A 27168-nucleotide genomic window follows, 5' to 3' on the forward strand; every position below is an offset into this window, starting at 1 on the left:
GAAAAGCACTAAATGAGAAAAAAAAAATCTACAATCCCTCTAGAAAAGGTTTAAAGGGAATTCTTCCCTCCTACAAAAATAACTTTAAAAGATCACCAGGATGTACAGCACAGGAACAGAGCATAGGTCTCCTCCTTGCCTCTCCAGTCTGCTTCAACTCAAGCCCTAGACTGGTCAGTCTAGAGGCTGAAGATTCATCCCATTTCAGTGCACAGCTAGTCATTGGGAAATTCTCCATACATGTCCAAAGAAATGCAAATTACTGCCAGCTGCGATTTGTGCTCTTGTCAAGCTGGAACAAGAGAGTGGCTTCACCTTTCCTGTGTAGTCATCAATGTGGTGCCATAAAGCGGATCGATATTGATGCAGGTCCGCCCTGAACTAGATATGAATAATTTTGCATTCCAGTGCCTTTCCATACTGTCCTAGTCATAGGCACATCAGACAGTTGTGTCCTAAATCAGCAAATCCAATTTCCTGCTATCTCAGTCCCATCACTCTGCGTAATCCCTTTCATGATTAAGCTACTCTTGTTTAAAAGAACTCCTTGCTCTAAAATAGTGCAACTGCTCTTTCATAGCCCTCAGCACACAATCACTTGATTCTGCTGCTAAGTAGATGAAACCATGTCTCTGATGCAGAATGTGACTGGGAAAGCAGACAGGAAACATGTTTACAGAAATAGCTCCACGATCCAGTCCATGCCCATCAGACACTGCCACCCTCATGCAGTAACATCGTCAGAAATCTGATGGGAGCCAAAAACTTGCATAGAAGTTAAAAGGAGAAACGAGACACGCAAACCAGACTTCTCTCTCAAGTTGCTTCCTCAGGCTGCAAACTGTTTGGGGGCTAAAGCATGGAATAACACACAGCCCCCACCTAGCACAGCGAGGCCAGAAATCCTCAGTGGAGTCACTGGTGCTGCTGCTACAGAGTGAGGCAGAAAATCAAGCTGGAAAAGTCTCCCCTTGGTTGCCCTGTGTGCTTCAAGGAGAGCTGCTGGCAGCAGTAGCTCATCTGTTGACTGCTGCAGTATTTTTCTCAAACCTCTCTAGCCTGGCTGGATGAAAAATACCGAGTCAATTTTAGTCACTATTAATATTCCACTGAAAAAGAGAATAGGATCATGTCATCCTTTTCAACTTTCAAAAAGGTGAATAAATAATTCCTCACAAAGTCATACAGAAACTCCAAATACTCAATCCCTTTGAAAACTCACTTTTATTAAGAAACCCAAATGAAGATATAGGTGTTTTACCTGAGTTTTAAAACACTTTGTAAGGCTGATTTCTAGAATTCTGCTCTCTGCTTTGTGAAGTTATATCAACGCTGTTTTCCTTAATCTGATCTGGACTTGGTGGAGGTAAATTTCTAATTAGTGTTTTCTTTCTTTTTTTTCCCAGAAGCTGTACTGCGTCATAGACATCACCTAATTTTATCAAGTGCCTATAGGTCAGGGATCTGGCATGTGTCATTTCACCTCTGAGAGGATATTTCCAGTAAATGTAGTTTTCAGTTTATACTTAAGAATGGATGTTGAGATGACTCAAAAACTTCATGGTAAATTGCAAGTGTACTTTAAAAATTTGATTTGGCAAAGATATTTGGTGTATTACAGTATGATAATCAGTAGCTGTCTGAAGAGGTGATCAGCAGTTCTTCAGTAGGGAAAGGTCAAGGAATATAGCATGAGCTACTTTGGTAAATATGCTGGAACATAACCATTCTCAGACAGAGAGCGGTCAGGTTTTGTCTTCTATATGAAACCAGAACTGGAGTAATTGTTTTTGTGGACATGGACAATAATAGAATAGTGTTTCTCTTTATGAAGAGGAGAAGTAGCTCTGCTCACTTCAGGACAAGGTGTCAGGATATCTGGAGGTTGATCAAAGCTCTGCCTATCACTCCCTGTGTGATTCTGGGAGCACCCTTTTAATCACTGCCTCTCACTGTGAAAATGTATTACATGCAAAATCATTGTGAAGCTTAATTCATTGCTTGTGAATGCTTTGAAATCTTGAAATCTGCAGTAATACTTTTTTTAATTGAGCTCTTCTTTCCAGTGTTTTAAATTGAAATAAAAGGCTAGAAAAAAACATTACAATGAGCAACTATGATCTTTTGCATATTAAACACCCGATGATTCCTGAATCCCGCAGTTCGATTTGGAGGTTGATCCTGTGCAATGTGCTTTGGTCCTAATGCAATAAAATGTGCATGAGTCCATTTAAGCATGAACCTTATAGTGATTGCCCAGCTGCTTAAAGCAAGCATTTGCTCAAACACTTTGTGGATTGAAGTCTAAGTACTTGGAAACCAGTGGATTTAAAATCCGTAAGCACTGTTATTTGTGAGAGACATTCTCACTTGTAATCCTTGGAAGGTGTTCTCATATAGCAAATTCCAACTCTGACTTCATATAACATCTTCAGCTCTGGGGTGTCTCCCCACAGAAGCAGAGGAAGGACCAAGTCCTCATTCACACTTCCAACTATATCAGCTTGCATAATTAAAGATGGTACCCTTCCCTTTAAAGGATCTTTTATGCAAGTCAACACATTTATCTTTAAGGAAAAACATGAGCTTGAGATTATAACATCTAACTTTATTTCACATTCTGAAGCTTCCAGAGTGCTTGCAAACCATTCATTTCAGACATTGTTTAAACTTGTAGTTAGGTATCTGGCAGCCATACTGGTTATGCACCAAACAATCTGTGGTTTTGATCTCCCTAATCCAGGGGACATAAAAAATGTTTTGATATCCAGTACAGATTTCAGGAGGAAAAAATACAGTACATTTAAGCTTCCCTTTCTACATTGTTTACTAAATATAGTGTAATACAAGTAAATAATATGCTGTGGAAAGATCTACTGTAATGTAATGTGCATTTACAATCCAGGAGTAAAAATTTACTCATGTAAAATGATTTCACTCTCAAGGAACAAGCAGTTTTGGCCAGCTGGGTACACACTGTAGGCCAAGCTGTCTCTTCAAACAGTCCGCCAAACTCAATAAACCAAGGGAGCAGGCTTGAATTCTGCTTTTTGCAGGTACGTTAGAAAAGGTAGCATCACCTATTCTAGAGCCAGGACACTGCGAATACACTTGTGCATGCAATGAAGTTCACCAGACTCAATAAGACTCTAAATGAAAAACATATTATTAATGAATGAAATAACACACCAGAGGACTATTGTTTTAAGTCCGTAGCCTGTGACCAGCCAAATGCAGTTTTGCAGTCTTATCAGCAAGTCCTCGGTGTACTAGAACCCATAGTGTCTGCAGTGAAATGCTCTGTAAACTCTGTAAATGGTTGTTCTTCTAGCAATGACATATATCTCTCCAGAAGGGAAAATGTTGCACACTAAAAATAAAACAATAAAAGCCAGTCAGTAAATACATGCAAAATAATTTGCCTTTACAATCAGGAATACTTGTGGTTTACATTAAGTAACGCTTGTAAGCTCAATGTTTGTAGTAATATTTGCGAATGGGGTGATACTGGGCTGGAAGATTATAGTTCAGAGTTCAATACCAGTGCTTCCTGAGGGATGCTGAGCTGGGCAAAGGGATGCATGCTGCCAGTCTCCAAAAGTAAAATAGGAAAGTAACGTGTTAAGCATTTTGCCCATTCTCAAAAGCTGCTGAATCTTTGTCCCTCCCAGAAGACAGATAAGGACTTCTTGTCTCTAGAGAAGCACAGGACCAGCCCCCTCAGGATCAGGAGTCCTGTGGCTGGTAGTTGCCCAGCCCTTTTAGGAACAACAGGCTTATTTGTAAGTGAGGAGTAAGACTGCTCCTCTACTTGTGGAAATTCTTTACCCTTTATTTGAACATGAAATATTTAACAGGAAACTGATACAATAAGACTTAAATCAGGCCCCATTTGTCTGTGCTGTTTCCAAATCCTGGACTTCTCTCACATCAGTGCAATTAGACTCTACTAAGCCAGGGGTTAGCTTGACATGATACACGTATAAAAGTCAAGAATATATGCTAACCTCAACTAAATATTCCATCTTTATCTTCATATTCCAACTAATTGTACAATCCCAGTATTCAGCCATAGATGTCTAAAATCTTGCTTTAGCAAAAGACAAGATTTCAGTGAATAATTTGCCAGGAAGAATTAAACGTTGGTATAATTTGAGAAAAACAATTTGAAATAAGGAAATGAGTAATCCCATAGCAAAACAGGAAACTTAATTAAAAAAATAGTTGTCATTCATGCTGCTTATCTTGATAACCAGAACTAGAAAAATGAAACATGAGGAGTTCTGCTCCCATACAGCCTTACTGGGTATTAAAATGTGACTACCTGTTCTGCTGGCTGCAGACAGAAAATTCTTCATAATTGTTACCATGCATTTAGTATGTTGTTTGAAACTTCTCTCTGCGTGAAGCTTCGTATACTTCAACATTTTTCCCACACTATGGGGAATTTTATACAAGCAGCCCTAACACGGAGTCTTAAGATCCTCTACTATCAGCAGAACAGGATGCCTATGACCACAGCCAGGACTGTGACATTAAATCCTTTATGAGGTCTGTGTCTAAGGTTCCTCAGACAGAAGCCGTTCTGTGGTTATAGGAAGAAGGTGGGTAATGGGAGGTGTTCTCTGAAAATTTAACATCCTTGAGAAAATACATAAACCCCGAACTTCTTTTTTTTAAGAAACAGAATAGTGAAATTTGCAGAAATGTGTATACCAGAAATCCCTAACATGATCTGTTTCTTCAAGAAATGGTCCTTTTTTTTTTATGTGGCAGCATTTTCTTTCTTCTAAAGTAAAGATACGATGGTTACAATTAAAGATGCAACACTATAAATATGCAAGCATATGGCAGAACAGTAAATTAGAGCCAGCAGTGCAAAGAGAAATGACCCCTTGGACAGTGGGATATTGCGCTCTAAGAAATCGCTGCTACCCGCCTCTTGGCAATGTATGTCCCCCCCGCAACGGCAGCCGGAGACTTCTCAGAGATCTTCATCACGCACAGAAAATTGTTGAGATGATTGAGGTTCCTCCTAAAATGCACGTGCGTGTTTGCAGCAAGGACCTAGCTCAGGAGTCTGGGAAAGCTTTTATGATGGTTTCATAGGCGGGAGGGGGGGTTTGTGTGGAGTGGCAGATGCGGAGGCTGTTGTTAGACCAGTGGAATTCGGGTCGACTTAAGCTGTTGGTGGTGCTTCCCACAAGGGTTGTGGTGGTATTTGTGGGAGTGAGAGTGATCAGCTGACTGTTCGTCTCCACAGGGAGGGGAGGACACTGCAGGAAAGGGTGGAAGGTGGACGCGCGGAAGCTTGACTTCCTGGGGAAAGAGTTGGCTTGCTCCAAGGAGGCTTGCCGCTGGAAGGTGAGGCTGGCCAGGCTGAGGTTGCTCCGACGTTCACAGCTGCTGTTGCGGTAAAATCCAGTCCTGCCAGTAGTGTGGCCATGGGAGGAGGGTCTGGACCGACGGCTGAAGGCTGAGGAGCTCCCCTGGGAAATGTGGGCGCTAGCTCTGCGGCGGGACAAGCAAGTGAACAACGCCCAGATGATCCCTCCAATCACCAGTCCAACCACCATGGACACTGTGAAGGCTATTGTTATCTGCTCTGAAATACAGCAAAAATACACAGCAAAGTTATTTCATTAACTCCGAAGGATTTTCCTGCCACAAAATGAATTGGAGATGCCAGCCTCCCTAAGAGATGAACAAACCCTAAGATCTTTGTATGTAATACATGAACTTTACGACACAAACACAGCAGTTGAGATTGCTCTCACTATATGGTGTTTTTTCTTTAATTTGCATAATTCAACAACATCCAGAAAGTAGCTTGCATTTAATACCAGTTTCCGTACCAGTGCAAGGGAAAAGTCGTTAGTCACTCCCAGAATCAGCCACCCACCAGCCCCAAGGTGTGTTATAAAACTGCCAAGCATTTGCTTCTGTGGAGGTGTGGATTTATGCAGACTTGTCGTTCTGTTTACAGACATTTATGTTCTATGCGTTAGTGTTTGCAAACTCACCTATACAACAGTGATGTAGTTTCTGCCATGTTCCTAATGGAGTGCGCCTTGTGTTTATTACAACATGAGAACACGTCCCAGCCTTTTACTGCTGAGTAACAGATACTTTAAATCCTCATAGTAATTAATGTAAATTACTATATCCTAAATTATTATGGTTAGAGATAACCATTAGTAATACTAAGTCTCTTGAATATTTCCCATCCCCAATGCCCGATTTAAAGATGCATTAATCTGCCATTAAGAAAAGTACATTTCTAGTTCTTTTATAAATGCTTTCAAGAATTAAGAGATCTGAAAACAAAAAAGAGCATGGCTAGGATTGTTTTCTCCCCCACATGGTTTCACCGTGTGGAGGAATAAGATTTTTTCCTTGTATATTTCTAAGAGTAGGACAGTTACTTCAGAAAACTTCACTTACTTTTGAAACTGAGCACCAGCTTTATTGCTGTTCTCAAAAGTTCAGAGATACATTTGTAATCCTGGATAAGGCCTGAAATGAATGCAAAGATCCTTTATAGATCACCCCCAAATTCAAGAAGGGATTGGATCTCAAACAAGAAGGAACACTATATTGATTACTGGTGGAGCAAAGAGGGAATAAGTGAAAAAGAGCCGTGGGACAGCTTGAAACATGTTTATTCTGTCTGTGCCGTGTTATCATGTTTGTGAAGCATTTCTGTTAAAAAGGAAATTGTATTCATTCGACAGAGAAAGGCGAGTAACTCCTATAGCGTACAGAAGTGCAGGCCAGCTAACGCTGTGCCTGGCTGATCGCCGTAACAGAAGGCAGTAACTCCAGGCCGGGGATGCAGATGTTAGAGCCCAAAAAGGGCAAGATGAGACTAGGTTCAAAATTTTCTTGCAGGGTAACAGATGTTAAGGAGTTTCCCCTGAATTTATGGTGCTGCACAAACAGTCGTTTCCAGAATCCAAAATAATGACACCGGGTCCGAGCTGTGGGAATTAGCCAAAGCAGGTGCTGGAGAGGCCAAGAGGGCCAAGTGGCCCAAGGGACGGCTATGGAGAGTAGCCAGCACACAGCGGAGGGAGAGGAGAGGTGCCAGGCACAGCCAGCGGGACCAGCTTGCAGGGAGAGGCACCCCAGTATGCACCAAGAGATACCTTTGCTTAAGTCAGGCCTCGGTGTCTAGCAAGGCTTAAACTTAGGGCAGGTCACTGCAGGAGGGGGAAAGCAAACGTTTGCTTTCCTTCCAGCAGGGGAGATGTAAATGATTATTGGCATAATTGCACTTTAAGAATTAGTTATTCTTACCTTCCTTACCTACCCTCTTACTTTTCTCCCTTCGGTGAGGAATTGTTAGCTATGTGATTCACACTTGCAGTTGGGGAAAATTAGCTCCTTGAGCACCAGAAAGTTTAGCATAAAATTTTTGCAGGTTTCTGGGTGGGGACTCCAAGCAGCATCATATCTGAACCCAGCCCTTGCTGCTGCCCATCAAACCCTGTCAGAGAGGCAGTATATTTACCCTACATGCCTTTGCAGGTGTGGTTCTAGACAGGACCAACTTTATAATGAACTACTGACATCACTATGAATCTCCTACCCTATAAGTTTATTCACCTTATATTTTTCAGGATAGACTTGAAATTCCATGAGGCCCAGAAAATTTAAGCTCTAATTAAGCCACTGATATTTTGGATGGCTATACAATCCTATTGTTGTTGCTTGTAACCTCAGCTTTCAGATAGGCTTCTAACCATTATCCTTTTCAAATGGAAAAATAAAGCAAAGACTGGAGAGGATAAAGCATGGGATATTGCTGCAGAGCACTGCTCCCTTTTGGGACTGCTTTGTTGTCCTTTTGTTCAGAGGCAGACTAGACTTGACCCTAAAATATAATTTTTCTTTAAACCCTCATTTTTACAAGTAAGAAACTCTTGACTGAGGATGCTAAAGTCAAAGGGTGATTGTCTGGTCTGCTTTTTGCAAGAGCCCACAGGCAGCATCCTGCGCTGCGAGTCCTGGCTGCAGATCAGAGCTCCGTCACCCTAAGCAGCCTTCGACAAACTCATCATGATTCTGCCCTTTATAAAATATCTTCAGAGATACAGCAGGCCTTATTGTGTCCCTTTTGGTCAGGAACAGCCTATTAAGCCGTTTTAATGGATTTAATACATTCTGTTACTGCAAGTTCCTACTCATCCTCCTGAAGGTGGGAAGGGAGAGCCAGTACTTGGCCACCTCCAGCTGAGTAAATCCCAGGGAGTGTCCTAAAGACAGCACTTCCCAAGCACTAGAGCTGCAGTCTGAGGACCCCTACTGCTGTCCTTGCGTGGCTATGGGAAAGTGGAGCAAGAACTAATCCTTTCTTAGGCTGATTTCTCTTGCCCCTCGGCTGGAATGCCAGTTATGTTATTATATTTTGAGACTGCCAAGGGATCCCCCAGGCAGAGGGCTCCGTGCTGCCTCCTGGTATCCCTGCTTCTGTTTGGGATCTCAGCTCCAGCAGGGAGGAGGAGGAGAAGGGGATCTCTGCGGGGCTTGAGTGTAAGCAGATGCACAGCAAGCCACACAAGTGTACCTGGCTCTGGGGTTGCCGTGCACCGTGGTGAGGATTTGTTCCTGCATCCCTCTTGCCATAATTTTCACCACCTGCACAATCAAATCAGCATTTCACACTGTTAAAAGCAGATGAGGGAATTGACAAAAGTATCGAGTGCAGCTCTTCAGTCCTTCCCACGTGCTGTTCCCCTGTGCTGGAGGTACAGCACAAACAATTATCCCTTTGGATAATGTCTTCATTTTCTTTAACTTATTTAATTCTTTTATTTTTCTACCTCTATATATGAATGTAAAAATAGAGGGTCAAATTATTCCCTGGGGAAACTCAGCTGAGCTTACACTGACTATTGCAGTTGCCATCTAGTACCCCAAATGCTTTCATTTTGATTTGGACCTACATTTAAGCCTTCTGGTTCTTATTATAGAACTATCACTAGACCCATTGGTTACAGACACTTTATTCTTTCTATTCCCAGACTCTCCCTGACTTCAGTGGGAACTGTGGGTCACACTAATAGGCTGAACTTGCTTTTTGTTAACTCCCTACAGAGGATGAATTTCACTGAAATGTAATTCCGTTCTAAAAACTTATGTTGAAGAATTGTAAATCTATGCCCATTGATTTCCTCTTTAGAACGTCCAGCGATCACAGCCCTAAAGTACATTGGAGAAAATACTACCAAACAGAGAAAAAGATCAAAGACAGAGCGGGACTTGCTGCACCTGGGATTTTGAGGGGAACAGCTGGCTTTCACAGACTTGTTTTTCTCTTCCTTAATCTGGGCAGTGCCAGGGCAGAACTACCTTTCAGGAGAGTCAGAGCAATACTGACACGAAGTGTCTCCCAAGGAGCCATTATAATATCTTACGGTTTCCTGAGAGCTGTGCATGTCATTCTGTCCTCTGCTTTTAAGGAAAAGAAAAAAAGTTGGGGGATAAAGTAGGAATGCTGACAATAACAATAACTCCCCAGGTGCCGGTCCCCTAAATATGTTTTGATCTGTATGTTTCTCAGGCTGCTCACACTGCCTGCTTTATTTGATTATGCCATAACTGAAAAGATTTGATACCCCGTCTCAGGCAATGTTCTCCACTCTCACCTCTAACACCAGCTGAGGTGAAGGACAAAGGTTTTTTTCAACAACGCAGGACAGACTTTGAGGTACAAAGCCAGAAATAAAAGGATATAAGGAAACAAAGCCACTGAATCTCTTCGCTACATTACCTTTCTTATCTATGGTACTTCCAATGTGTCCATGCCAAAAAGGTTGGAAGTTCAGAACCCACAGCAACACCCATGACTTCTGGATGTTACCCCCAGATTTGAATACCAAGCCAGCATGTGTCTGTCAGCCCAACATCTATCCAGATCAAGCAATTCCTTCTGAAGTCTCTCTATTCCCTCCTTCCTGATTTCTGCATGCAGTGTTAAGCAAATGCAGTGCTACAGGTTTGTACAGGGGATAATCGCCTCTGTTATGCAAAGCTTTTTCTTGGTTGTTGCATCTTTCTTTAAGGCTTTTATAACTTTCCATGAACTGTATATATGAAGTGTTAGTATATATCCTATCAAGTTGATAGCCTCTAGCAAGTCCTTAAAACTCTATAGAATCCATACAGGAGAAATTTGGACATGTTATTAGTAAAGACGATAGACTGGCTGATAAGGTGCTTTTCCTAGTTATGGCCCTGAAACAAGTTCTTCCCATCCAGCCTAGACATCAGCAGCAACGCCAACCAAAGGGGGCTTATACCAATCTGTGAGGCATCTGAGAAGTGGACTACATTCTCTCCTTCATCACCTTGGGGTATACTTCACAAAAAATTAGCAACACAGTCCCTACCTAGACTTGTGGGTTCCTGGATCAACCAAACTCTTCATAAAATAGATTTGCTTTTTGTGATGGAGGATCCTGCCTCTATCATGGAGCTTAGCAGGATCCTTGGAGACATACTCAGGTCAATCTCTTATTTCTGTGAGGCTTTCATTTTCATTTCATGTGCACAGACCACATCAGATAGCAAGACATCCCTTTGAATTAAAAACATGTTTGCATTGAGGATTCATTTGAATTTCACTCTGGATTTTGTTCCACTAGAATGTAAGAGTTTTCCCAAGGAATATCCCTCTTGCCCTCAGCTCTGGCAGCATGGGCTGGAAATCCTCAGGATTTCCTCGGACTCCTTGGGAAACTCAGGAAATCCTTGGGACTTGCATCTTTCCTGTAGCCTCATGATAAATTCCCCAAGGTGTAAAGTTAAGGTGGGCACAAGATCCTCCTTGCCTCATGCTCACAAATACATATATTTGTAAACTTTCAGCTGGCCAAGTATATGAAGGGGTAGTAGTACCTTCCAAATCATGTAAGTGGCAGCTTCAATGAGAGCATCTCAGAGCAAGAACCAGGGCGGGGCAGGGGAAGAGGGGACAAAGTACTGAATACAAAGGAAAGAGAAATGGATAAGCAACTTTTAGTCAGGCTGTGCACATGTGACTTGAATTTAAACTTCATTTGTGCCAATAATAGCTAATAAAGCTAATAAAGAACCAGTTACCTTTCCAAGCATCTGTTCTGCTCATGCTATCGCTAAGCACAAGGCGGCAGAAAACACCCATAGGGTGAGATGATACCTACGCATGGATTTGATTTGATTTCTAGTGGGTGACTTTCAAATATTACAATATTCTTTATGTTTTGGAGCTGCAATTTTTTTGTTATTGCTTTATTAAAAGAGAAATAATTAAGTAGTTTTATCTTAAAGTTATTAGAAGTGGTAAGGTCAGTCAAGAATGGCATTGTTCAGCATGCAAACTCAGCTTGCTATGGAGATGTTTTACTCGTATTATGTTAGAGCAAGATTCTGTTCGTTTACTTCAGCAACTGAAAGTAATTTTCCCATTTTACTTTTCTTTCACTTGCCGAAAACTAGCATGAAGCATCGTGCACCTGACATGCAAACTTATTCCATGTGGGCTCCAGCCAGCTTGTATGCAGAACGTACAAGCTCATTGATTTCAGCTGTATTAGCAAGGAGAATTATCAGAACATACCACCATGTTGTAAAGTGGAAAAGAGCTATTTTTATAATTTCCATCCAAATTTTAGAATCGTAAATATATTTCCATTTTAATTCTTTCCTTCTCACATTTTTGTGAGCTCTCTTTCCTTTATACCATGTCATATGCCAGTGACTCAAAACTTGTCCAAGTAAGTAAGCATTCCTCCCCCTGCGTGCACACTTGCTTGCTCACACACACATTGCCTTGTCCCAAAGCTGAAAAGCCTTGACAACTGGTAGAGGGTTTGATCTCAGACATGGAGAAATTCAGCTCAGCCTCTGTCTCACCCTATATTTTTTCCTGAAATGAAAGCTCAGTGACCAAATCTGGCATAAAACCCATACAAACCAGTATGGGAATTCATACCTGAACATTGCACAGCTTAGCGTAGGGCACCAGCTAGTGTATTAAAGTATGAATTGCATTTACAGATGACGAATCTAATAACCTGACTAGTAAGAATGGTTCAGATACTGTTTTACAGGAGTCTCGGTGTCTCAGGTTTCAAGTGAAGTTCAGGTAAGTCACCAGCGGATATTCATAACACAGCCTCATTTGTGCAAAACCAGAGAGGAGCAGCCAGGGTCCATCAAAGTTTGCACAAACTCATAGCATCTTCCTACCTCTGTAGCAAATGTACATCTCTAAGCCAGACAGGCTGCAGCTACTCCTCCTCATGCATCCCAGGCAGCAAATTTGGAAAGGAAGAATACCCTCGGCCCAGAGAGCCACCACTTTTTCCCACCACAGAAGGTATGAAGTGATTTGAACTACTTGAAATTTTATGCCGGTTCTACCAACTCCAAGAAAACTTAGTTTAAAACTGGGGCTGGTATCAGTAGCCAAATCCTGTGCTGCTGTTGTCATGCTGAGTTCAAAAAAAGCAATTTCGCTGTATCTGACAAGTGTTGACATAACTGTCTTGCCGATTTTTGTCACTAATTGTATTAGCAAAACAGCCTCTCATTAATCATTTGTAGGCAGTCCATGATTCAGTTGGGTGGGCGAATCAGTTGCTGTGTAATATCAACCAGCTGTGATCTTAGTCATGGCAAAAGTTTAAGAAAGGTCACACAAGGCTCTTGTGGAAAGAGTGAGAGCAACGGGCTACAGCACAAGGTGGTTCAGGTGGTTGTGACAACCAGAAAACAAACAGACGAGGATGGTGGCATCTGGAAAACAGAATCTGTGGGGAAAAAAAGGTGAAAGAAAAGCAGAATGTGCGGGACATGAGAACTAATAAACAAAATAAGTAAGATAGCCTGTCAGAAATGTCAGTGCTCTGCATTCAGACACAGCTTGCTAGAGGGATGTTTTATTCAGCCTGTGCTAGTGTAAGAGTCTTTTCTGCAGCAACAGACAGTAATTCTCCCACTTCACCTAATAACTAAACAGTTATTTTTATGTCCACTGCACATAAAATAAAAAGTACTGGGTTTAAAATAGAGCAAAGGAAACTAAACAATGTGTTTCTATCCATGAGGACAGGTAAGAACTAGACTAGATAGTCCAGGTAGGTGTTGCATCTACCCTCATTAAAGATTTTAAAAACCAATATCAGTCAAGCAGTGTTGTAATATAGTTAATCCTGTCTTGAAAAAAAGAAGGTAGAACAGATGACAGCTCAAGGTCCATACTGACGTTATTTTGTGCAGTTTCTAAGACTTTCTTCGATCAGGTAAGCAAATAGGCTGCAGAAGCGTCTGAAAAATTATCAGGTAAATGACAAGGAAAAAAAAATGCAGTCTGTGCCCTTGGATTAATTCTCTGCTTGAAATGCAGAGGGGACGGCTGTTTATTAGAGGGTTAACTTAACAAACGAGCAACTTACCTAGGAACAAGATTGCCCTCTGCTGGAAATTTATGCTGAAAATCTAAACAATACATAAACCACCTTAATTCTAAGAAAATAGACTGTCAGAAAAAGCTAACAAGAAACATTCCAACAAAAGATTATAGAAACGTTACCAGTACCTCAAAACTTAGAAAAACTCTGAATTGCATTGCCATAAACACTTAGGACTAGCATTTTGCAGAGGCTTTGAAAGTAAGGTAGGCTGAGGCACAGCAAAAGGGTTCAGAAGCTCAGTGAAGTAAAGCTTGTACAGTTTTGTGGCTTCGTACAAATATCTGTGCTGATGGAGAAGCATGAGGCTAAGTTTGTTCTTAGATTCATATTTCTTGCCGTCCACAGTGATGTCCAGAATGATCTCCACGCACCAGAGTGCATTTGCTTTGTTTACTAATACCATAATTTGTTGTGATAAAAAGCCGGAAGAGTCGAATATGCCATCTCAATATCCCACAAACCAACTCAGAGTTAATGATGTTCCCTTGATATTACTGGCAGTTGATTTTTACTGGAATGATAAATAAAGAGTAATTGTAATACTCAGAAGGAAACATCTAAGACAGAGATGTCAGCATGTTTAATTTAATGCCTTTGGCATAACTATATAAAACAAAGCAAAGATTCCTTTATGCAGACAGAGCTAGAAACTTTGTTACCGCATGGTTTCATTATGATTCCTAATGCATTACAAAGACAGTAATATAATTTTGATTTTTTTCCTTATGTGCAGCAAACAATCCCCTGGCAAGGCATTCTTACCAACCTCACAAAACCAGAGCATAGGCCTAAGCTATATGGACTCTGCATGAACCTAAATCAAACAGTAAATCACAATTTGCCACAGTGCAATATGGCATTATAGTTATTACTTAATTGGTAAGATTATTTTACAGAGCCTGAGAATAAAATAATTTCCTATATGAACAGAGCATGAGTGACTGGAGTGAAAACTTAAAATTAAGTAGGAGTTCCTAAAATTCTTAAAAATAAGGAGGAAATACCAAAGTACATGTGCTACATCTAAGAAAACAGAAGACATCCAGGACTGGAACAAAGCACAAGGTTTTTCAGGTTACGGGGAAGACTGTAGGGTAAGGAACACATTGAAATCATCCTCAGTCCCACCACAGCAATTCTGTTGTCTGTGGTCTGAGAAGAGCCTGCCTGACCCAGATACAGCTTCAGGTGGAGCTTGCCCTTACTGTGAGAGCCCACAAAAGGCCAAGAAGTATTTATACTGAAAGTCCAAGTTTTATCAGAATATAAAGTAGAATATTTTAAAAGAGAGAAAACTCAGAGTGACAAGGCACACTCTGAGTACCTTGAGATACTAGGTATACCAGAAATAAAGACCGCATTTCAGCCTGACGCAGTACATCCTATAAACAGTGGTTCTCAATGCGGTGCTTTTCGGAAGTGTGGCAACCTCTGCACATTTGCCTCTGGGTCTCAAGTGTCTCTTTCCGTCACCCGAGAGGCAGGACATTGTTTCTGCTCCTTGCCCTTAGCTGTGCAGTCTCTCTCCCTCTCCCCCTGCAACCTGCTCAGCTGCTTCCCAGGAGAGGAGCAACCTCCCCTTCCCAGTTCCATTCCTCTTATTCTCCATTTTAAATGTACATCATGTATTAACATCGACAAAATGAATGAAACAGATATGTACAACATAGTGTCTTGGCAGACGCTGAAGGAAATCTACCGGGGCCCAAAACTGTAGTTTCTCAGAAACAGTCTCTTCTCACTCAGAAATATACTGCCTTTGAAATACTGCCACAGAGTATTCTGCTGATGAGTCTAACTTGTGTATTGCTTGTTCAAAAATAGCCATCAATGAAAATAGTGTTTAGTGTTCTATTTAGAGTCTCATTATTTTTTGAGATTGCTAAAACTAGGGCCTTCTTCAGGTGAAAACTAAGAAAGTTGTACAAAGTTGAAGAATGGGAGGAAGAGGAGCTGTTTGTGAACTTCACTGAATACTGATCGAAAGTATCCAATAAACAAGTATTCAAGGAGCAGGAAGAGGGATCTGTATTTAAACCAGATTTTCCTGCTTTTTTCACTGCAGTAATACCTGAGCTACATCCAGTAATGCAAAAAGTCTCCTGCTACATTTATCTTCCTTGGGGAACAGGTATAATAGTGAACATCTTGAGAATACAGAAGTATGTTCATATGTGGTAGTACTGTACTCTTCAATGAGTTATCTGCAGTTCAGAAATTTGAGCTTTCTTTCCCCCAGTACTTCCTGTGTGACCATCAATCAGAGATTTCTCTTGTATCAAATATGGCTATGAATATCTATTTCAGTGTGGGCTAGGAGACCTAATTAAGTAATATTCACAAGAATCTGTGCAACCACAAGCTGATAATTGCTGGTATAATTTCTAAGTCAGATGATTACTGATCTAGAGTATTAGTCAACTCTTGATGACCTACGACAGATGATCCAGGCTGGAGACTCAGTGTGAAGTGGGACATTGGTGCTTGTCCCACACGAGCCAGTGGTGTCTGGGAGGTTGTATTTCCACCAGGCTGGTCCAGGTCCTACTTGCCTAGAGACTCCTGCTCTTCTCAATCAACAGAGCCATCAATGGTCTCCTTCTTCATTTATACTCTGCCTGTGTAACTTATGCACCTTCCACAGAAGCCTTGTGTCTGCTTGGTTGGCTCATCCTTCCATTACCCTGGATAACTGAGAGACGGCATCAATATAACATAATTTTTTAAAGCAAAGGGTTTAAAATTAACAGATGTCAGCTAAATGGCCAAATAAGCATAAGTGTGTGTTAAGAGGCTGGATTGTGAATTCAAATGTCTGAAACAGGGAATTAATTTTCTTCTGCAAATAAGATGCCAGAGAACCAAGGCAGAGGCCTCTGCTGAGAAGCAGAAACTGCCCTGGCTGTTTGCTTCAGCAAGCATGTGTCAGAGCCCAAGGAAGTTTTTGCATTGCATTGAACAGACTATTTTTTTCTCACTCAATTATTTTGCTGAAAATTTCCCAGACATTATTTCATAACAGTGCTGTACATATTTGTATTGTTGATGGAGTTTTGGTTGAGGTTATTTAACAGATAAATCTTAAGTTACTATCGTCCCATTTTCAATACCTGAAAATCAAACTCACATAAGTCCCTTTTCTGCCTCCTCAAGTAGAAAGGGAATAAATTATGTTAGGAGAATAACTTAGGATTGCTTGGTGCAAACTTAACTACTATACAATAGGCTTCAAAAATCTAAATAAATACCTTTTATTAAGTTTGTATAGGAAGTGAAACTTCTACCTTGAAAAGCAGGAAAAAATGAAGTTGTCTGTACTGTTATTGATAGTCTTTTCTGATTTTCTTTTTTTTTCCCAGACAAAAGGATAGGGTCACTCTTGAGTCTTGATTTTACTTTATGCTCTTCTTTTGTGGTTGTGGACATCTCATTCCATCTCCATGCTTCAGATTAATCTTCTGTATAAGGCAGATGGCACTGCTCACAGCCACTCATTTGGCTCACAAAAATTTTTGACTCGTGGTTAAATGAATTACAATGGTAAAATGGGAAGTTGTGTACAAATACAAAGCATTTTCCTTCAACAGGTTCTACAAGAACTGAGGCGGAACCATTGCACCCATGATGTGCTGAGACTAACTCATCTGAATATGAAACCTGCTAGGCTCTAGTTGAGCGTGCAGCTACAGGGGGTTTGTCTTGGGGAGAAAGCACAGCACTAAGCTCCTTTTATTATGTGACATATTCACATGCCAACACATTTGCTGGTGTCGTGCTTGGAAGAAATATACTTCATCTCCTAAAGACGAGATTTCTGTATTTGGTGGATAAATAAAGAATGATGCTTCTGGCAGCTCATGTGACAACGAGCAGCACCACATACTCAGTCAATACAGTAGGTGAAATTGCCAAAACGTGTATGCGCTGTGTGTTTGATTAATATTTAAATAATACTCTAAAGAAACTTTGCCTCTTCCTTCTACTACTTCAGATCTGTGTCCTTCCTGCTAAAGATGGTTAAGCATTTGATAAATCAATGGCTGTATGGGGGGGTGGGGAAAGCAGGAAAGAAGTAGTAATTAGGATGCAACAAAACACAGCCTGAGGATGACAGACTCACTTTAAAAGAATAATTTATATACAAGGAAGAAACCGTGCTCTGAATAGACAGCGTGCAAGAGTAAGACTGGTCTTTTCTCTTCACGACGTAGTTTGTTGCTTTCATCCAACTACGGTAATACGCTTTTCTTTGGGCTTGCCAGAATAAGGGCAAGGAAAAAATAGGTCCCTCATTAACATCTACTTTTATCTCTCTGACAGGCCTGCACATAAGATCTTGGAATGGATTTACATATTTTCTTCCTAAATGTAAGGTCTGACTATTGGTATAATCCCCCTTGCTTCAGTAACGGAAGTGATAACTTTCACGTGCTTGCCAAATCTTTTACTTAACTGATAACAAAATAAGCATAAGCATATTAAATTTGGAATAGTTTGATCCTTCTGCCCTTGATATAAATCATATACTGTCTTGAGAAGACAGTATATGATTTATCTGTTAAATTTTTATGTAGGGTTTGTACAAAACAATAGTAGTCTAGTAGCTGATACAAAATGGTATCTCCAAAAGCTAGCTGGAAATAAAACACAGTGTAAGGCTAAGACACGGTTCTGCCTCCTGGAGAAATCAGCGTGGGCAGAGTAGTTTAGATTTGACATAGGACCTTGACTCCTGTCCCTGATGGAGCACAGAGGAAGTGCTGGCTTCCCACAATAGTTTGGCACCAGCATAAGTAGCTTTAGAAGGTGCAGTGTATCTCTTGCCTGGCTGCTTCAGGCTCTCTGTAGCAATACTGGAAGACAATGAAGCACACAGACACAGCCGCTCCAGCAAACAGTACTGCCACGTGCATAAGAAATCCAGCTGAAAAGCTGCATACAAATCAGCCCTTCTCAAACACAGCTGAGGGGGAAGAGAGACATGGTATATCCTGAAGCTGAGAGGGGGAAGATGAGCAATGCCTTCCGTTTTAATTACATCACAAGCCATGGATTTATTCTTCATTTGGTATAAGAATATTTCTGGAGGGCTTCAGAGGAGGAGCCAGGGACCCTGAGTGTTACAGAGGAATGAGATTCATTGCTGTCATGTTGCCACTGAAGGGCTGATGTTCAAACACAGTTGCTGTCATTGCTAATGCCTCACCATCCAATGCTATCTTTTATCTTCCTTCAGTTAAACCCACACCCCGTTGCCATTTCTCTCAGTGTTAGCACTATTTTTATGAAAGCTGTGTCCTGTTTGAGTCACTGGCCCAGGCTGCTCTGCTGCTGCCTTGTGACACATCCCGAGCCAGCTCACAGTGTGGTCAGGGCAGCTGGAAATGGGAAGATCTTCTGGTGACCTTGACCTAGTAGATAGGACAACAACCCTCTTCCTTGTAGAGATCTTAACAGGTTCAGGCAGAGGAAAGGTGGTGCGTGTGGGTCTCCCTTGCCCCAGCAGTCCTCTAGCTACCATGATCGTTATCAAAATTATGTGGAATACTTAAATCAGCTCCTGACCACTTGAGCACTTGAGACGTTATTTAGTTACGTGACATTTTCTACATGTCTATCACAGGATTTTCATGTGGATCAATATCTCATCTGAAGGGGAAAAAAGAGATTGCCATTAGTTGGGGGAAATCTCTGTTGCCCCGGAAGCCATGCAGCAAAAGTTACCCTGATGCTGCTGAGCCTGGGAGGATGCACAACCCTACAGCCCTCTCCAAGAGGTGGGGAAAAAAAAAAGTCTGTCTCAGTTCCTATACAGGTGAAGCTGAGTTTTACTGGTGTTGCCGTTATTTGTTTTTGTCTGTGTACTATGTTCTCAGGGTCTGTCTGAGGTCCCAGCGTGTGGCATTTGTAACAGATAAAAACAAAGCTGGCCCTTGTCCTAAAAACTCTGCTGAGCTGTATAGGATTTTCACCGTCCTGATTTCTGCAAATTCACCATGAATATACATTGCAATTATTCTTCATCAATATGAAAAAAGTTACTCACTCAAGTGAAATCTTTGGTTAAGTAATCTGGAAATATGGCTTCACTATTAAATTTGTGGCATCATGTGACTTTTCACTGAGAAGCAGGAGGGAGAACTTGTAGGTACACTAGATTGGAGACTGGTAATAAGAAGGGAAACATTTCAAGGGTGCAACTTTATCGTAAAGATCTCATTGTCTTTCATAGTGTTGTTTAAATGTATCATATTTTATATCTGTGTTGTACATCTGCTCCTCAGATAAATGTACTGGAAAAAACTCAGTATGTTTACAGGAAGCATTTGCAAAACCAGAACCGTCTTTCTGTCTGATTCTGTGTCACATTTTACTGCATCATCTTTCTCTTGACAACATTCCTACAAAGCAGCACAGGGAAGTTTTCTCTATTTTTCAAACTGGGACCTGAAATGTGGAGGAACCATCTGTCTTATCTTCCAGAAACCCAACTAAAAATCTGCCTCCCAGTATGCATGTTTCCACATATGTCTTTTGGGGGATCCAGCCTGCTCCAAGTTCAAGTTGACCATAGGAAAATAAAACAATTCTAGTTTCTCAGTGAATTTGGGAAGGGTCAATGTATTTTACTCCATGTTAGGATCCCTACCTCAGGAGTCTGAACACATTTTGAAGTTGATAAAAATTTTGGGCGGTGTTGGCAGGTTTCTTGTAGGAGGAGTAGGAGGAGGCTTTATGTCACCATTGCCTTTACTCTACACAACTACACAGCCACTAAGCCAGGTATGCTTGCAGGTGCATTAGTTGATAAAACTGGGGAAATCTGCAGCCCCAAGGATGTGGTCTGTCCATACCAGACTGACACATCCTCTACTTCTTTCTGCACTGTACCTTATCTTATGCAGTCACACCATTCACACAACTAGAAATTTCTCGTACAGACAACATTTTGCACATATTTTAGAGGAATAATGCTCTAATTAGTCCATCTGATCAATAACTTGTGGGCTAAGAAACAGGGAAAAAGTAGTCTCCAAGGCTATATTTTTCCACCAGTTTTCCTAGCCATTTCATGCAGTGAATTCTGAGAGCTTTCTGACTAAAATAGGAAATGCATCCCTCCTTCCTATTTATTATTTTATGTTAGACTACATTTATATTGGGTTGTCCAAATTCACATACCACTGACATATACTAGAACCAATCAGCAAGGGCATTTGGATTATATGCTCTTAAAACAAAGCTCTTTTTCTACCATCAGTAGATATACTTGGCTCTGAAATGGGAATGAAAGACAAGCTGCTCTTTGTTATTAGAGGTCTCAAGGGTACGGAAAGGTAGCTTTGGAGGTGTACAACTTTTGCTTTTTTTAAAGGCTCCAGCTTGAATAAGTAAAGGAGAAAATGTTAGTCAGAAGATGGAAGCTTAGGCAAGCAATAAAGAACTAGCAAGGCTCTAGAAAATCTATAATAAGAAACCTGGAAGTATGAGCCATTTATTTGATTGGAAAAGATAGGTGGGGAGCTGGAAGGAGGGTTTTCTCAATACAATTGACTCTCATATTAACTCCATCATGACAGGGATAGAAGTCTGCTCAATGATTTGAGTCCTTTAATATCACACACTATGAGGTAGAGCCCTGAGTTGCAAGTCCTGAGCAATGGATCAGTATCCCTGATGAGCCAGAAGCCAGACTCTGAAATTCAAGTGTTAAGCAAACAGACCTGTTAAGGTAGTGCGTGATAAAGCACTCCGGGAAGTCTGAGCAGGAAAGTTGTTGCTGTAGACATAGTCAGTGTATGCCAGATGGGGAGATGCAGATTCAGCATGAAGACTGCACTTTATATATATGGCTGTCTGTGACATGGGAGAGGTATTAGTACAGGCTCCTGGCCAAAGAACTCAGATATATTCTTTCAGATATGTTTCACTTCACCAAATCAATATGGATCATCCCTTCCTCTGATAACATTTGCTGGGACCATTCTGCTCCTTTCCCTCTCACTCACCATGTATTGATGAATTTGGCTTGCTTTTAATTTTTATTCTTACTGGGTAATTTTATCTGTTGTTTATATATCATTTTAACTAAATGCAAAAAGGCAATGAGGTTAAAGAAATTCAAAATTGAGAACGTCAGTTATCACTGGAATACAGTTTTCATTTATTGTCCCCCGTAGTACTATGAATGGAGAACTGCTTACTTAGTCATCAAAAACACAGTGCGGTATTTTGGGTCATGGCAGCACTCGTATTTGAGCACTAAAAGGCTCTATCCTCATTTTCAGTCTCTGTTTTCTGAAGAGAACAATGTCCTACTGCTTTGGCTAAGCACTGGAAGGAGTTACTCCCTAAAACACTAGAGCAGGACTGCATCATGAGGTTGGAAGAAAGCATTTTGCCTCTCCCTCCCTCTGTTCTCCCCTTGGAGCTGCTTCCAACAACAGGAGCCTGTCAAGTCTGAAGTTGTCTGACTCCAGCAGAACGATTTCAGAAGAAAGCAGCTCACTTGTTCACATCCTATTTCCAAACTTTTGCAGGCATCAGTGATCTAACCCAAAGACTGCAGAAAGAGATTATATCTCCTGTGAAGACATTTATTCCTTGTGCTATGAGCTCTTTATGATGTGTGATATTCTGCCAAGTATTTCACTTATAAAGTCACTGGCTTTTTCCAAAACACAAAGAAGTGACAAAAAAAGAGACCAACTGCAAGAAAAAATTCCAGTTGATGCAGTGTCTTCAATCACCTTGCTCTATTTTGACTGATTGTCACGAATTAAAATACCAGGAAGAGTATGTATGCCAGGGTGAAATTTTCAAAAAGGAGAAAAGGGAATGGAAGAGAGAAGAAAAATAGCAATTCAGGAAATACAACCTTGAGGTTGATACTGCACCTGAATCCAAGGCTCTAATTTTGTCGTGTTTTCCTCCTACTTTTTTCCACTTCTAACCTGAAGGTTTTCTCTACTAAGAAAAAATCTGCAGTGGTGTAAAGCATCTGTAAGCGGCTGTATGTCACACCTCCGCTTCCTCCTATCTGCCAGCAAAGGAATTGCATCTTCAGCTTAGTGAAGTCCTCTGCCCTATTAGCAATGCCCAGTCTACCAGCATAAAGGCCCTCGGGGGTAGTCTGGTCTATGCTGTTTTTTTCCAGCCATCAAACTAGGAAGAGTGGTAGCCTGGTAGAAGCTACCACTGCCACATCTGCTGTCAAGTGCTCCAAATTGTAGCCTTTGTGTGTCCCCGTCTCCAGCAGGACAGCTGAGGCAGCTCCCGGAGTCTTTGCTGCCTCAAAATCATTTGCTGCTGCTAAAGCGAGACTGGAAGGGTGCAAAGTGTGTGAAGAGGAGCAACGGGAATGAGGAGAGACCACCCCGGGGGCATGCTGGAAATGTGCTGACACAGCCACCACAGTGGAAGCCAACAGGCTTAACCTGGTCACCACACAGGTAGCCAAACGCTTCTTTTCTCACATGCAAAGAACTAGACTGGATTTGCTGCTGTTGCTTCTACTCTGCCATGGCTACCACCACACCATGAATTTTAATGAGGAGAAGACCAGTGCATTGAGGGAGAGACAAGGCAAAATTTGACATATTTAAAACCATGAGTGCTTTTGTAGCTTATAAAGTCAAGCGATAATGCTTAAAGTATTAGTGCCAGGCGGTTTGCAATCTTAAAATGCTGGAAGCCAGCTGATACATGGCATTGTTTCCACACACTGGACAAATAACACCCTGGATTCTGATTCAAGAAAAGAAAAATTGTCCTTAATGTTTTTAAGGTGTTAAATTGTAATGTTGCCTTTTAAAATAAATACTTGAGTAAAACTAGACTGAAGGATAGTCTAGGATCTAAGTTTATGTTGATTAATATCTGCTTACACTTTTTCTCTCTGCTGCTGTCATATTGATCAAATGTACTATTTAAATTAAATTTCCTGATCTGAAAGTATATCACTATCTGCACTGGAGAAATAGGATTGCCTCGAAGCCATTTAAGTATTTAATTGTGTGTGACTGAAAATGCTTTTAGGAATTACAAGAAATGCACTCCTGGTTAAAATGGAAACAACTTTGCTCCCACTGTTAACTTACAAATCAAAATATACTCAATAAAGACTATATTAAAACAGTAAAAAATGAGATTAGTAGTTGATGGATGGGTACCAAACCCTGAATTTCTCACTCAGCTATGGCCAAACCTCCTTTTGAAACTACCAATTAAAAAATTAATCCAGATTCTCTCTCTACAGTCCCATGTGATACCAACAGTGCTGAAGTTCAGCAGAGGCTGGCTTTAAGTGCTTCTCTTCCTACCTCTGCCAAAGCACCATACTATGGATTCCCACTGCAGGGTAGGGTGACTGGAGATTACATAGCTTCATAGAAGCTGGCACCTGAAAGAGATGAGCTCCTGCATCCTTGCAGTAGCTCAGACAACTTGTCTGAAACAGGCATGTATGTCTGCAAAGACCCTGCTCAACATCTGTAATAGGGAACAGCTCTAGCAAAGTGAGAATTGGAATGCGATTTTGTGCTTGTGACACATTACACAGAGGATATTTGCTGACAGGGCCAGGAGCTCTATCGTGAAACTCATGAATTTAAACCAGAAGGGGAAGTTAATATTCCTTTTTTATTTTTTTCCGGCAGAATGGATTTTAGGCCAGCAAAACTACTGTTTTGCTTCTTCTGGTTTACTTTGCTGCATAATTTAGCACTTCAAAAATACTGCAGAATGATGATGGTGAAGACTGAATTCAAAAGAAGAATTCCTGCAGGATCTGCAGCTAAGCATGTTATTGCCTCTCTAGGCTGTCACTGACTCTACACTGAGCTTGCAAAAAAGTGTGCTAATTTTCTTTTTGTATTATTATTTGTTAAGGTCTTTGCATGAATATATATAGAGGATTTAGACTACTTAGGCAATTCACACAGCATGACTTATGCCAAGGTGTGTATATCTTGTTTTTGTCTACACAGCTTTATGCATGCACACTTCCACTAGCCTGGAGAGCAGTTGTAAAAAGATTTATATGTGCTCACACATAAATAAGTGGAGAACAGTTTAGTTTCTTCATTGTTTTAAAATTCCTAGAGTCACTTTTAAGATGCTATTATGTGAAGTTACCATTGGAAACTGAACAGCTTTAGAAAACAGGATGCTTGTATATTTTCCAGAGTAGGGAACCAGATGTTAGACAATAGATGGTTCAGAAAATTGTAAGAGATTAAATATCATTACGAATACTTGCTTTAACAATTTTTACAGCATAATTTTTTTTCTCACAAAGTTAGTCCCTCTCAGCAAACCTTTGCACACATGTTGAAATTTATACTTTGGCCGAGTCCATGGGAGCTGCTGAAAAGTCACACATGCACGGAAAAGGATCTGCATGTCTTGGTAATGTATTCAGCAGCACTACAGCACTACGTGGTGGGTGGCTTAGAAAAACAGTGAAACAGCCTGTAAGCCTTATCCTGAAAAATCATAGTTTCAAGTACTGCATTCTCATTTAATAAAGAGCTCCATTTTATTTATGTCTATGATGTGTAGTTTTATTTTTACCTCAGGTCATGTATCTCCAAGGATGTCAGAAAATACAATTCTGTCATTTTAAGTGAAGTTTCCTCACAGTGAGCTTGTGTCAGTCATTGTCTTCTGACACAGACTATATAGTGTCCCTCCCTAGTCTACCACATATAATATACCTACAGGAAAGGAAGAGGAAATGCTATTAACTCTTCTAAAATCTATCAGAAAAATAAGAAAAACCTAAGAGGCATCTTCGCTTCCCAGGACCATGCAAGCTCCTCACAAAAACCCAAGCTGTGAGGTTCATCTGCTGTCAGAGTGTAAGCAAATGGGAGGCGATCAGGGCTGGGTACAGCATCAGTCCCTGGCAAGCCAGGTGGGCAACGCTGGCGAAAGGAGATGCTGGCCCTGTCAGCAATAAGACAGCTCGTGCATGTCCTGCTCTGTCTTGTCAAATGCAGCTCTTGATATTGAAGGACCGGGCTTGGTGCACCTGGAGAAGTACCTTAAATGGAATGACAGAGTAGCAGCAGTACCTGTGGGGCCAGCCGCATGCAACATGCTGTGGAATTTAAACGTTCACTTCTTAGGTACTTTTTTTGACTCTTGAAGATGGAGAACACCTTGCCCACAGTCTGAGTAGTATGGTTAATGAATCCTTAGAGTTTCATATAACTTTGCTGTTTCTTGTATATGTTTCCATGACAGTGAAGCAATAATTTACCTCAGAATAAAAGCAAATCTGCAGTAACAAGGGGCAGCACCTTTTACACAAGGACTCTTAAAGTACATGTTGATGAAAGCACTTTCATTTTTGTTCTGAAAGAGCCATTTTAGAATTACAATGTAGTTCCACTCTACAAAAATAATAGTTATTCTTCAGAGTCCAGCAGACAATCTCCAGACAAGACGCTCTGAAACAGTAATAACAGTATTTTTTCCTCAGTTAATCTGTAAGTATTTTTCAAAGACGTCCAGTATCATTATCCTACTCTTTTGACCAAGACACAAAAATGAAGTGAGTTGCTTATGGCCTCCCAGTAGGAAAATATATGTGTCACCGCAGGAAACGTGGATGGCATTCGACAGATTCTTGCTAAGGAAATTAAGGACATTCTTTAAATCTTCTTGTATGGTTATTTTCCACTCATTTCCCAGGACACTTCTATGCAACAAAAGTCCTATTTTGCTAATGCATATTATTTTTTGGTTTTAGATAGTGCATACATTCTTGGAGGGGTCATTGTTCAATAGCAATAATATAATAGACAAAACCAGATCATGTGATTCACTCTAATGCTAAACGCTAATACATGTTCACTTTAAACATAGCAAGCAATAGAGCTTTTTGGAGGGAAAGGTTCTCCACAGCTGTTGCACAGAATCCTTTAGGATCAAGTCACTGAATCTAATTACCTTGAATGAATTTCAGTATAACATATACTTCCACCTCACGCTCTATACTTTTCAGTTAATGAACCATTCCCAGGTCTGGGTGAAAGAAAACAGTCTTAATGGATAATAATCAAAATATACTTTGAGGAAAAAGTAAAGAAAATCTGATCATGAGGCACCACAAAAAATTACAAATAATTTTTCATTCTGGAGGAGTAAGAGTTTATTCCAAAGGTTGCAACACGTTTAGTTTTTGCTATCTCTTTTTCATCAGAAGATGAAACAGATCATGTCTGCCATGTAGGTACATCCATTAAACAGCTGAGAATGTCTACCTGATCTGAAACATACTGAAGTCAATAGACACCTTTTCAACTGACTTCAGTAATGAACTTTGTCAAACAATCAATTCTGCCCTGGCAGTTCCTGCTGTCTTGATTAGTTTAAAAACATGATAAAACTTTGTCAAAGAAACACTCGGAAAACAATCTTTTGCACTGCAAGAAATACAAAAATCTATTCATTACTTTTTGCTTCCAACATGAGGCTTGAAAGTACCTAAATTTATTTTTAAGGCAATCACCAGCGAATCTCAGCATCTACTTTAACGATATTCTAGAAAAAGAACCAAAATCCTTACCCCAGAACTTTGGTGGCCATGTGATTGGCGAGTAAGTACTGTTGTTTCTATCCATAACATCCAAGTAACAAATATAGAATGGTATGTCCACAGAGGAGCACTGGGTTTCTGAACGTTTGAGATTTAGCAGTA

The 27168-nt window shown here is 40.7% G+C and overlaps 1 protein-coding gene across 1 annotated transcript; it reads right to left on the reverse strand.

Annotated features, from left to right (window-relative positions):
• Nucleotides 1-2947: 2947 nt before the first annotated feature.
• Nucleotides 2948-27168, reverse strand: MYCT1 (MYC target 1). Its single transcript, XM_075497365.1, has 2 exons — nucleotides 27037-27168; nucleotides 2948-5605 (listed from the first exon to the last, which is right to left on the reverse strand). The coding sequence occupies exons 1-2, from the start codon at nucleotides 27089-27091 to the stop codon at nucleotides 5073-5075; spliced, it is 588 nt and encodes a 195-aa protein (XP_075353480.1). The 5' UTR covers nucleotides 27092-27168; the 3' UTR covers nucleotides 2948-5072.

Source organism: Mycteria americana, chromosome 3 (genome assembly GCF_035582795.1).
Source record: "Mycteria americana isolate JAX WOST 10 ecotype Jacksonville Zoo and Gardens chromosome 3, USCA_MyAme_1.0, whole genome shotgun sequence".
NCBI lineage: Eukaryota > Metazoa > Chordata > Aves > Ciconiiformes > Ciconiidae > Mycteria > Mycteria americana.

What these genes read in the sequence shown, in the direction of transcription:
- MYCT1 (XM_075497365.1), bottom strand. Translation starts at nt 27,091, where the DNA reads ATGGATAGAAACAACAGTACTTACTCGCCAATCACATGGCCACCAAAG. An exon ending in ATGGCCACCAAAGTTCTGGG is followed by an intron (nt 5,606 to 27,036) that starts GTAAGGATTTTG and finishes GCTGTATTTCAG; the next exon opens with AGCAGATAACAATAGCCTTC.